The sequence below is a fragment of the Thalassophryne amazonica genome, chromosome 3 (genome assembly GCF_902500255.1).
Source record: "Thalassophryne amazonica chromosome 3, fThaAma1.1, whole genome shotgun sequence".
Classification (NCBI taxonomy): Eukaryota; Metazoa; Chordata; class Actinopteri; order Batrachoidiformes; family Batrachoididae; genus Thalassophryne; species Thalassophryne amazonica.
Window position 1 is genome coordinate 26,823,240 of NC_047105.1, and position 13,523 is coordinate 26,836,762.

At 42.0% G+C, this 13,523-nt stretch overlaps 1 protein-coding gene across 1 annotated transcript in view; it reads left to right on the forward strand.

Moving 5' to 3' along the window:
* The window catches only part of ptprt (protein tyrosine phosphatase receptor type T), a 1,196,058-nt gene that overhangs the window by 270,140 nt on the left and 912,395 nt on the right, over positions 1-13,523 (forward strand). Inside the window, exon 7 of the mRNA XM_034165958.1 lies at positions 2,280-2,454. Within this exon, the coding sequence (XP_034021849.1) occupies positions 2,280-2,454 (175 nt within the window). The remainder of the gene's footprint in view (positions 1-2,279; positions 2,455-13,523) is intronic.

The following is a 13,523-nucleotide window of genomic DNA, read 5'->3' on the forward strand; positions in this document are numbered from 1 at the left end:
AGATTAATCCAGGTTTTGAGTATATTTCTTATTGTTACATGGGAAACAAGGTACCAGTAGATTCAGTAGATTCTCACAAATCCAACAAGACCAAGCATTCATGATATGCACACTCTTAAGGCTATGAAACTGGGCTATTAGTAAAAAAAAAAAAAAAAAGTAGAAAAGGGGGTGTTCACAATAATAGTAGTGTGGCATTCAGTCAGTGAATTCGTCAATTTTGTGGAACAAACAGGTGTGAATCAGGTGTCCCCTATTTAAGGATGAAGCCAGCCCCTGTTGAACATGCTCTTTGAAAGCCTGAGGAAAATGGGACATTCAAGACATTGTTCAGAAGAACAATGTAGTTTGATTAAAAAGTTGATTGGAGAGGGGAAAACCTAAAAAAAAATTATAGGCTGTTCATCTGCAATGATCTCCAATGCTTTAAAATGGACAAAAAAACAGAGACACATGGAAGAAAATGGAAAACAACCATCAAAATGGATAGAAGAATAACCAAAATGCCAAAGGCTCACCCATTGATCAGCTCCAGGATGATCAAAGACAGTCTGGAGTTACCTGTAAGTGCTGTGACAGTTAGAAGATGCCTGTGTGAAGCTAATTTATTTGCAAGAATCCCCCGCAAAGTCCCTCTGTTAAATAAGACATGTGCAGAAGAGGTTACAATTTGCCAAAGAACACATCAACTGGCCTAAAGAGAAATGGAGGAATATTTTGTGGGCTGATGAGAGTAAAATTGTTCTTTTTGGGTCCAAGGGCCGCAGACAGATTGTGAGACGACTCCCAAACTCTGAATTCAAGCCACAGTTCACAGTGAAGACAGTGAAGCATGGTGGTGCAAGCATCACGATATGGGCATGTTTCTCCTACTATGGTGTTGGGCCTATATATCGCATACAGGTATCATTGATCAGTTTGGATATGTCAAAATACTTGAAGAGGTCATGTTGCCTTATGCTGAAGAGGACATGCCCTTGAAATGGGTGTTTCAACAAGACAATGACCCCAAGCACACTAGTAAACCAGCAAAATCTTGGTTCCAAAGCAACAAAATTAATGCCTCGCAGATGTGAAGAAATCATGAAAAACTGTTATACAACTAAATACTAGTTTAGTGATTCACAGGGTTGCTAAAAAAAGCTGTTTGAACATAATAGTTTTGAGTTTGTAGCATCAACAGCAGATGCTACTATTATTGGAACACCCCCTTTTCTACGTTTTTTTTTTTTTTTTTACTAATAGCCCAATTTCATAGCCTTAAGAGTGTGCATATCATGAATGCTTGGTCTTGTTGGATTTATGAGAATCTACTGAATCTACTACCTTGTTTCCCATGTAACAATAAGAAATATACTCAAAACCTGGATTAATCTTTTTAGTCACATAGCACTACTATTATTCTGAACACTACTTTACGTACACACAGTTTTGGTTGTGGATCTAAAGGGTCAGGATGGTGCAGGTTTTCCTTGATCCTGATAGCCTCAGTGGGTGATTTCACAGTTGTCTTTACATTGAGGAGCTTAATGTTGCCTAATGGGGCAAAGAAAACCAACACTGTCTTGGACCTTTCTCCCTCTCCACTCTTCCCTGGTTCTATGTATAAATGTAAGTTAGTGGTAACCAGTTTCAGAGCTTGTACAGTCACATTGTTTGCTAAAAAACTGTTTGAAGCCACTTGAATCCACATCAATAGCTTCTTTCAGACACTGTAGTCTAACAGCACAACCACACACACCCACACACACACACACACACACACACACACACACACACACACACACACACACACACACACACACACACACACACACACACACACACACACACACACACACACACACACACACACACACACACACATCTTCAACCACTTAGTCCAATTATGGGTCACGGGGGGCTGGAGCCTATCCCAGCAGTCATAGAGTGCGAGGCGGGGTACACCCAGGACAGGATACCAGTCTGTCACAGGGCCACAAATAGACAAAGAAACACAATCACACCCACACTCACACCTCCAGAATTTAAAGTTTCCAGTCCATCTAACCTGCATGTCTTTGGATGGTGGAGAAAGCCGGAGCACCTGGAGAGAACCCACGCAAACACAGGGAGAACACGCAAACTCCACACAGAAAGGCCACCGGCGGTAATTGAACCCATGACCTTCTTGCTGTGAGGCAACAGTGCTAACCACTAAGCCACCATGCTGCCCTACAGCACAACCAGCGTACTTCTTTTCATAGACCATCTTTATTTCTCTGTATTCCATAATGCAGCAGTGGAACGGTAAAGACACGGCGCTGATGGTGACCAGGGTAGTTAACCACCGGCGTTTCTCTGCAACCGTGAGTGTTGGAGATACTTCACAGCGGAGCACCAGCCGCTACCGCTGTGTGATCCGCTCGGACGGAGGCTCGGGAGTGTCCAACTACGCCGACCTGATCGTTAAAGGTACGTTCTGCTGCCGGAGTGTGAAATCCGACTGAGTCCAGGTGGACACTCTTTCTTCCATGCTTGTCGCTGTTGTTCTGTTTGTTCGCTCCGGTGGTTAATCCCCCATGTCTTCTAGTTTCTCTCCAAATCTGGTGGTTCAGGATGTTCAGATTGTGTAATCTGATCACTTTACCTCTGCGTTCACACTTAACAGGGTAAAAGGAATCAAGACACTCGTGTTTTTCCTTCCCACTCTTCCTGCTTTGCTTCCTGTGGACACCAGGAAAGACATTAGTGTCCTGCTGTGGAAGATATTGATGTGCTGAGGAGGTGGAGTAATTCTGTTTAAAAGTTTTTAATCACATTGTGCCATCACAGCGCTCTGTTGTTGTCAGATAGTGTTACATTCTTTCACTTCAGTATCACTGAAATCTGACTTTCCACATGTCTCTGTCTCCACCTTCAGCTTTGTGTTCCTCAAGCATGTTTTAATTTTGAGGATGGAGCTCAGTGTTCACCTAGGAATGACTGGCTGTGTCCCATTGCTGCCTGCAACTATTGCAGAGGCATTTCAAAGATTAAAACCTTCGATCTCCTTCCCCCCCAAAAACAAAACAAAAAAACAAAAAACTGTCCGTGTATCTCCAGGGCAGCGTCAGGTCAGGTCTGGGGACACGTTCCACATCCACTGCACAACAGAACCATTGTGGGCCGTGGATGACACCCACCCAGGTCCCCACCTCTCGACAGTAAACAGCTGTGGAATGTGGGCGTGTCCTTCGCCTTCGTTGTCCGTTATGTAAAAGTTATTACGCAACTGCTCAACTGGCTTCTTGGTTCAATTCCTCATCAGACCAGCAAATCACTGAAATCCCTTAAACAAGGTCCTTAATCCTCACATTCCTCTCAGTGTGAAGTTCATCACCCGGTGTTGCAGCTCACTGACATCTGTGTGTGAGTGAATGTGAGGCATCAATGTAAAGTGCTTTGAGCAGCTTCTGCAGATGGGAAACAGCTGTAGAAATGCACCGTTTGCCATTCGGAAAAAGTCAATTGGATTTAATCGGGTGTTTGTAGTCATTTTATTATTCTCAAAATTTCATGTAGGAGTTATTTTTACACTTAGCCATTTTCTAAACCTGCTTATTCTTATTAAGGGTCATGGGGAGGGGTATCCTAGCAGTCATAGGGTGACAGGCGGTAAGTCTATCAGACAGTATGTCCATAATAATTGCTCACTCTAACTTATCTGTTTGAGGATCTAAACTGTGGTGGAGGTTTGTTTTTATTGTTTTTTTGGATGAGGGATACGCCCTCAGGATTCATTGTGATTGTGGAAAAATTTTATTGTATTTTTAAACATGAAAAGGGCAAGTGGTTATCTGCACTTGTTTCCAGTGAAAAAGTTGCTGGTTCTGCTCAGTTTGCATGTAATATGGAGTGGTGTCAGGAAGGTCAAAGGTCACATAAAACTTGTGTTGAATCAGTGGATCTGCTGTGGCGACCCAGAGTGGCAGAGGAATAGTAATCATTCCATCAGACTCTTCAATCACTTTGTGCAGCTGTTTATTAATGATGCGATGTCTGCAGAGACCAGGGGTAATAACACTTTGTCTCCACTTAGGGGTTTTATTCTTTACTGTGATTTGTGATAATGTAAAACAACTACATATGTTCCTGAGGGACTGAGGGTTTAATGGCATTTAAATTGCACTAAATTCATGAGAATGTTGTCGATTACATTCTGAATTATTCTGTTCACCTTATTTGGTGTGAAGGATGATTTAATCTGCTGTTTGTTTGTGTGTGTGTGTGTGTGTGGTTTGATTAGAAGACAGTCTGGGGACTAAAGCTGTCATTACCATCTGTTAGTAGAGCTCAGATGCTGTTCTCCTGATAATATCCAGATGTGTGTGTGTGTGTGAAACCCAGGTGCTGTCAGATGTGCATTGTGCCAGGAAACTGGCCGGCACCAACCCTGAACAAAAGCAGAATGTGACCTACACTTTCACACCTCCCCGTGTATCGATAAATGTGCGTCTGTGTTATTTATTTATTTTTTGGAATTCATGTTTGGATTTTGTACACTGCACATCCATAAAGTATCCACAGTGCTGCTCTCTTCCACATTTTGAGTCTTGTCAAAGTACAATGAGGAAAATAAGTATTTGAACACCCTGCGATTTTGCAAGTTCTCCCACTTAGAAATCATGGAGGGGTCTGAAATTTTCATCTTAGGTGCATGTCCACTGTGAGAGACATAATCTAAAAAAAAAAAAAAAAAAAAAATCCAGAAATCACAATGTATGATTTTTTTTTTTTTAATCACTTATTTGTATGTTACAGCTGCAAATAAGTATTGGAACACCTACCAACCAGCAAGAATTCTGGCTCACACAGACCTGTTAATTTTTCTTTAAGAAGCCCTCTTATTCTGCACTCTTTACCTCTATTAACTGCACCTGTTTGAACTTGTTACCTGTATAAAAGACACCTGCTCACACAATCAATCACACTCCAACCTGTCCACCATAGCCAAGACCAAAGAGCTGTCTAAGGACACGAGGGACAAAACTGTAGACCTGCACAAAGCTGGGATCCAGTCTCCAGACCTGAACTCAATAGAAAATCTTTGTAGGGAGCTGAAACTCCAAACATGAAAGATTTGGAGAAGATCTGTAAGGAGGAGTGGACCAAAATCCCTGCTGCAGTGTGTGAAAACCTGGTGAAAAACTACAGGAAACGTTTGACCTCTGTAATTGCAAACAAAGGCTACTGTACCAATTATTAACATTGATTTTCACAGGTGTTCAAATACTTATTTGCAGCAGTAACATACAAATTAAATTATTTAAAAAAATCATACATTGTGATTTCCGGATTTTTTTTTTTAGATTATGTCTCTCACAGTGGACATGCACCTAAGATGAAAATTTCAGACCCCTCCATGATTTCTAAGTGGGAGAACTTGCAAAATTGCAGGGTGTTCAAATACTTATTTTCCTCACTGTAATTTGACAAGACTATGTTGGTGTGTCTGTTGGTTTGTTTGTTGATATGTTTCTTTGTCTGTCTGTTTGTTTGATTGTTAGTTTGTTCACCTTGCATTTGGAGCATTTTTCATCTGATTGACTTGAAATTTGGTCAGAAGATGTAGACTGCCTGTGTGTATAAGCCTATGATTTTTGGATTGGTTTCAATAATATTTACCACTGATAATTGGGTGAAACTTCACAAATTTTGGGGACATTTAAACGAAAAACCACCCTGTGGCAAACACCGGAATTACAGCTTTCAGTTATCAGATGACACCGCCTGGTGGCAAAAACCAGAAGTACATGCAGATGGGCTGTGATCTAAAGCGGTTCCCTTAGCGTTGTCACACTCAGGGATCTGTGTGAAACTTCAGACAACAAGCAGCATTTTGTTAATAATCACCGTTTACATTTCCTCATCGTCTTTCCAATAGGCTTTCGTTTAGGTAAAATACTTGTGAAGTTTGTCTGGTTTCCTCATTTGCGGTGCTTTTTTTGCATAATTAAAGACGGCGCTGTTAAATGCCGCTGAGTCTGTAAAATGAAGATATTCTTCTAGCTGTTTAACTGTGACGACGACTTAAACTAAAAATAAAATAAATTTCATATTGTGTTAACGCAGCAGCAGGCGGACAGACGTCACTGTGATCTCCATTCAGTCCCTGGCAGCCCTGACGCGCTCTGAGCTGTCCGTCAAAAACACACTGTTCATCATGCCGCAATGTGGAGCTCTTAAAAAGTTGTGGAAAAAAACAGCATTTAGATGCACAGAACGTGTCAACTATGCGCTCCTGTGTGCATAAGACAAGCGTCGGGCGGCGCCACAAGGGGGTGTTTGGGGTGACGCCCCGTCACGGCATCAACCCCCCCCCCCCGGATGTGACAGTTATCAAAAAATAAAAAGAAAGAAAAATAAATACTCAAATATAGCAAAATATTAGTTATTCAATATTATTATCACTTTACCGGGGCATTACTGGGCCGGTATCGTAGATTTATGTCGACAGTACCTGGCTATACCCGCCCGCTATGCATAAACAAATGACATCATAGCGCGCGCAGCCCAAGAACTGTCCGCAGAGGGGAAAAAAAAACTGTCCACAGAGGAAAAGATGAAAATGCGAGAAGTGTGTTTTGGTCCCAATATGGATATTCCGGATGATTTTCTCATGGATAGTATGACAATGAACAGCAGCTAACGCACCCAGGTTGATGAGGACGCACTGGCTAAATTAGAGAGCTAGCCGACACGACAAAAGTTAAGTGAGACAACTTTTTATGTGCGTGTTACGTGTTGTGTATCTCCGTAAAAAGTGATAATAATGCAAATAACATGCTGTTGTCGTGCGGCATGCATTTTCTTAGTCCCTCCGTTCACAGCCAGTCGCCCGCAATGACAGATATTAAAGTTATGTATTGTTGTAAATATATCTACATGAAAGGTTTATCTTTGACCCGTTGTGTGACTGTCATGCCCAATTGTGCTGTGTTTGCGCTGGTGATGGAGGGCTGTATGTGGGGTTAATCTACTGTCTCGTGTTGTTTCTCAGATCAGCTGTTGGTTTGGTTTTGTGGTATGCAGGAGATCACTTGACCGAGGGTCTGTACGTTCAAATAATAATTTAAAAAATACTGTCATCACTCTTTACTCTTACTCAGTCAGTCTCTTACAACGGTGTAGCCTAAATACACAAGCTTTCCAGGAGCGCACCCAATTCATTACACACACTCAGAGGCACGTCCCCTCTGGTGCGCACTTTTTTTTTGGGGGGGGGGGGCGACCCCGCCCCCTGTGATAGACTCATCGCCCCCTTAATATTTTTTTTCTGGCACCGGGCCTGCGTCGGGGCTGGAAAAGACGAGAGAATTTTCAGTGTGTCGTTATGCAGTTGTTTCTGCCCCTGAGACCATCAACCAGACACAGACGGGGACAGGACATGCATTTTTTTACACCTTTGTGGATCTGTTTACACACACACACACACACACACACACACACACACACACACACACACACACACACACACACACACACACACACACACACACACACACACACACACACACACACACAGATTGTTTTACAATAATGGCCCCATATGCAAATCAATCCATTCTAAAAACCTCAACTGTACTCTACTTAATTGTGTCTGGTTAAACATTTTTACACTTAGAAATGTTGAGTAAATTAAGGAGCTGTTCAATCATTTAAATATGCTTGATGATGTTGGGAAATTAAAGTAAAAATGATCAATATAAGTAGTCCTTTCCAAATATTCTGAATGAATGAATGCAGCAATGTACAGAGACATCGTGGATGAAAACCTGCTCCAGAGTGCTCTTAACAGACTGGGGCGACGGTTCATATTTCAGCAGGACAATGACCCTAAGCACACAGCCAAGATATCAAAGGAGTGGCTTCAGGACACTTTGTGAATGTCCTTGAGTGGCCCAGCCAGAGCCCAAACCTGAATCCGATTGAACATCTCTGGAGAGATCTGAAAATGGCTGTGTACCGACGCTCCACATCCAACCTGATGGAGGTAGAGAGATGCTGCAAAGAGGAATGGACAAAACTGTCCAAAGATAGGTGCACCAAGCTTGTGACATCATATTCAAGAAGACCTGAGGCTGTAATTGCTGCCAAAGGTACATCAACAAAGTATTGAGCAAAGAGTGTGATTACTTATGTACATGTGATTTCTTAGTTTATTTCTAAAAGTTTCAAAAAACATTTTTCATGTTGACATTGTGGGGTGTTGTGAGCAGAATTTTGAGGGGAAAATGAATTTACTCCATTTTGGAATAAAGGTGTAACATAAGAAAAGGTGGAAAAAGCAAGGCCCTGTGAGTACTTTATGTATGCTCTGTACTCACAGGTGAAGACATTCGTTCCAAAGTGATGACAGTCATCATTTTTCCAGAAGTCCAGGAGTGGATTTAATGTTAAGGTTAATGTGTGTGTATGTATGTGTGTGGTGGTGGTAGTAAGGTGTACCAAAAGCGCACCCCTGGGCTGAGCTGGTTTGAAAAGGCAAAAAAGTACACTGAGATTTTAGAGCAACATATGCTGCCTTCAAGATGACATCTTTTCCACTGGCATTCATGCATTTTCAACAAGAAAATGCAAAACCACATTCTGCACACATTATAAAGACATGGTTGCAGAGGAAGATGATATGGATATTGGACTGGTGTGCCTGTGGTTATGACCTGGCCCCAGTAGAGAACGTGTGGAGAAATTTCATACCAAAAAAAAAAAAAAAAAAAAAAAAAAAAAAAAAAAATGCAACAATGATGAAAGGGCATATGGCACCAAAAATAAACTGCAATATGTCAATAATTTCTTAATTATTTAGAATAACCAGATTAGTTGATGTTTTATTTACTACTGATATGCACTTTAAATGGAGGAACGGGTGCATAGTAAGAATTTAAATGAAGTTGACCACATAAAACAAGTATTTCAGAGCCTTCTGTGGGAGTTTTTATAATTTACATTTTACATACCATGCTAACTTTTTCTCATTTGGGGTTGCATGGTGTTGCTTTAAAAGTTGCAGAATGAATTATGTCAATAACTGTCTACAAAAAAAACAAAAACAGCATTGAGCCTACCTGTTGTAGCTGGTATAATTTTTAAATTTATTTGTGTACTCTTAATTTCATTTTGACTTGGAGTACATCTTCACCACAAGCACAAGTACTGGTTACAGAATAAAAGAGGAGGGGTTGGGGGGTGGGTAACTTCCAGATGGAAGTTGATGGACTTGAAATGACAAAAAAAAAAAAGACAAGAACAGGAGTGGAAGCCAAAAAGTAGACAGCGAGGCAGATTAAATTCACGGCTCATCTTCGCACTTCTCACCTCATCTTTCCATCATCCACTCTCCTGTCCATCTCATTTCCTCACATCCTCCCTCCCTCTTCACAACTCTGTCTTGCTTCACACCTTCCTTAAAAGTAATATATCTCCAGGAAAACACACAGCGACAGCTATTTTTCATCCTCACACCACCCGCTCCACCTTCACTTTCAAAGGTCTTATCTTTGCATCAGTATCACCAGCAGACACTGATTTCTTGCTGTCAGGAGAAAAACCTTTTTATGGAAATAAATGATGTGCAGGTTGAAAAAAGAAGACGGGGGTTTAAAAACCATAGCCGAGAAGAGAAGGCGCCATTCATTAAAAAAAAAAAAAATATATATATATATATATATATCAATAGGAGTAAAGAGCTTCATGCACGTAGAAGCAGCCGTCAGTCGTGCACGTATAGTTTGCTCTGTTGCTGCTGACTGTGTGCAGGTCTCATATAGAATGTCTGAGTGATGGCCAGAGTTGTGGTCAAACTCCTGAAGTTTGATATGGTCAGATTTCAACAGCAGCAGCACCCCCCCCCCCCGAAAATCCGTGCTCTGCTGACAGCAGCTGAGCTCCTGCTCGGACTGAGCAGCAACTCTCAGTTTGCAGTCTGAGACAAATGCACAGCAGCTGCAGCTTCATTGTATGTGAAGGCCTTCAGAGCCCAGTGGAAGTGGCTGACGCTGGCCGATGTAGCCTGTCCTTGGGCTGGTCTTGTTGACGGGGTCCTCAGCTCTCAGGCACGCTGTATCATGCTCAGGAAGACATGTCACATGGAAATACTGTTGTTGTCCATGTTTCTTCCCAAAACAAATAATATGCTTCCTTTGGGTCTCCTTCAGCAACCATTCATTTGAAACAAAGACGTTCCAACGATACCCCAAGCTTCTCCTCAAAGACCTACCATACGTTGGAGAAGTATAAATTGCTTATTTGTTTTTTTTAACGTTTGCTTGGTCCTGCGATATGTGTGTGTATGAATTTATATATACTTGTGTGTGTGTGTATATATATATATATATGAGGTATCTTATAAAACTAACTGGCAGTTTTATAAAAAAAAAACAAAAACTATATGGATTTGATTGACATGCGATTACACCAATCATGCTTGAACCCTCGTGCGCATGCATGAGTTTTTTCACGCGTGTCGGTGACGTCATTTCCCTGTGGGCAGGCCTTGAGTGAAATGTGGTCCCGCCCTCTCGGCTGAATTCCTGTTTCACACGCTGCTCCAGACGGCGCGCGTTGCTTTATCAAAATTTTTTCTGGACCTGTGAGGAATATCCGAGTGGACACTATTCGAGAAATTAAGCTGGTTTTCGGTGAAAAGTTTAACGGCTGATGAGAGATTATGGGGTGTTTCTGTCGCTGTAAGGACTTCCCACGGACCGGGACGTCGTGCAGCGCTTCCAGGCGCCGTCGTCGGCCTGTTTCGACCTGAAACCATCCTAATTTAAGGCTTAATTCACCCAGGACGTCGTGAGAGAACAGAGAAGATTCAGAAGAGGCCGGCATGAGGACTTTATGCGGACATTCCACTGTTTAAGGACATTTTTTTAATGAAAGACGTGCGCGCAAATTCGCCGAGTCGTTTCCGTGACGACTCGATGAATCTGTGTGCGCCGCAACAGGAAAAACACCTCCGTGTTGAAAACCATTTGTAAAATTCAGGCGGCTTTTAATGGCTTTCAACCAGTGAGTAACTGAGAAATTGTTTAACAGCTTGGGCATGTTCCAACTTGCCCATTAAGGTTTCCAACGGAGGTGTTTTTCCTGTCGTGACCCCCCGCGGTCGGATCCGGCCCGACATGCAACTCTGCCCGCACGTTCTTTCATTACAAAATGTCCGTTAACAATGGAATGTCCGAATAAACTCCTCATGCCGACTTCTTCTGAAAGTTCTCTGACGACTTACTGGGTTAACAGAGCCTGAAATGTGGAAGTTTTCAACTTGAAACGGCGAGACGTTGCTGCCTCGAAATGCAGATCGCCGTCAGGCGCCGTGGGCCGTCCTTACGGCGACACTACCAGACCAAAATCTCTCATCAGACGTTAAAAGTTTTACCAAAAACCAGCTGAATTTATCGAATGGTGTCCACTCAGTTGTGCCTTATAGTTTTGAAAAAAATTTGATCAAACAAAGCAGCAGTCTCTGAGCCATTCCTAAACAATGAAAAAAATCGACGAGAGGGTGGGCGACTCCTCACTCAAAGACTGCCCACAGGCGAATGACGTAACCGACAGGCGTGAAAAAACTCTCGCATGCCCACGAGGGTTCAAGCATGTCTGATGTAATCACACGTGATTCAAATCCATATGGTTTTTGAAAAAATAATAAGGTCGGATACTTTTCTAATAGACCTCATATATATATATACACACACACAGAAAATACAAAATCAAAATCACTCGGGGGGGGGAGAGTAACAGGAAGACAGAGGTCGGGAATGAGAATGAGAGGGACAGTAGTAGCCAGTAAACCACTGTTGATTAGCATGTCTGGTATTTATATTGTGTATTTATATTTATATTTGCAAACTGTTTTTCTTTTTTTTTTTTTTTTGGATACTTGGGAGGAGCTCGGAGTCAAACCACTGCTCCTCCACGTCGAAAGGAGTCAGTTGAGGTGGCTCGGGCATCTTTTCCGGATGCCCCCTGGACGCTTTGCTGGAGAGGTGTTCCGGGCATGTCCCATTGGGAGGAGGCCCCGGGGAAGACCCAGGACACGCTGGAGGGACTACATCTCTTGGCTGGCTTGGGAACGACTTGGGGTTCCCCTGGAGGAGGTGGGGGAGGTGTGTGTGGATCGGGAGGTCTGGGCGGCTTTGCTTGAGCTGCTGCCCCCGCGACCCGACTCCGGATAAAGCTGAAGAAAATGGATGGATGGATGGATGAATGGATGGATACTCTGTGTGCTTCTTACCCTGTGTGCTGCTATGTAATGCTGCTGCAACCTCAATTTCCCTGAGGGAGTCTTTCCAAGGGATCAAAGTTCTATCTAATAATAATAATAATAATAATAGGGCTTTTCCAGAAATCAACACACTAAACAAAATAAACTCAAATAGCAAGAGAACAAATGCCAATAATTAAAGTACACAACAACGTACAAAATAAAGTAAGTCCCTTCGGCTGCTCCCTTGTTTTCACTCAGAGCCCCATAGCTGATCAGAGGTGGATCTGCATGTTGATTTGGTACAAGTTTTACACCGGATACCTTTTTTGATGGAACTCTATATTACATAGTAGCGGTGAGTTTTGAACTGGGAACCTTCCACAGTGTCAACAAGCACACTTAACTGCTTGGCCACCACCCCTGTTTACTGCAGTAACAACAACAACGTACAAAAATCCCACATTAAAGAGCTGATAAAATTTCAAGTGGACTCGCGTTTGCACGTTTGTTTTTCTGTCTTGCTTAATTTTTGAGATTTAACAGTCCTTTTGGTACATACCACAGGCTGAGAGCTTCCTGTATGAATCACTTCTCCATGCAAGGTCATTTCATAATTTCTTTTGTCCAGACTGCATCAAATAGCATCCATTATGTTTTTTTTTTTTTTGTCTTGAACAGTGACAAATGCGTTAAACATTTCTTATGAAATCTAAAACAGATGTCATGCATGCAGGTTTTTAGCTACGGCTGTTTGTCCATCGCATGTTTAATAATAGTAATAATAATAATAATAATAATAATAATATAATAATAAGCTGTCCATTTTGCTTATTTTTGGAATTTTTTTTGTTAAGTATCAGGACAAGCTTTGGTGTACACATGTGCTACACTGACTTCCTGTCTATTGTTAAATTCTCCCCCTCGGAAACACTGTAACAGTGTGAGTTCCACATGCAGACTTGTTCAATGTGCATGTTGATTTGGCACAGATTTTATGCCACATGCCGTTCCTTTTGCAACTCCACATTACACAAAGAACAGGCAAGGTCACCACCGCTGCCCCCAGTAGTACCCAAAGATCCTCAGAAATAACCTCATATCAAGTCTCACAACCACAGCAGAAGCACAAGGACCCTAAATACTTGGACATTTAACTGAAGGCAAAAAAAAAAAAAAAAAAATCCATTCTCAGCAGTTGTCAAGTTGGTGGCGTGGGAAGTTAAACATTTTTGGATGCTGGTCTGTTGCATTTTGCTAAACAACAGTTTTGAACATTTTCTAAAATCTG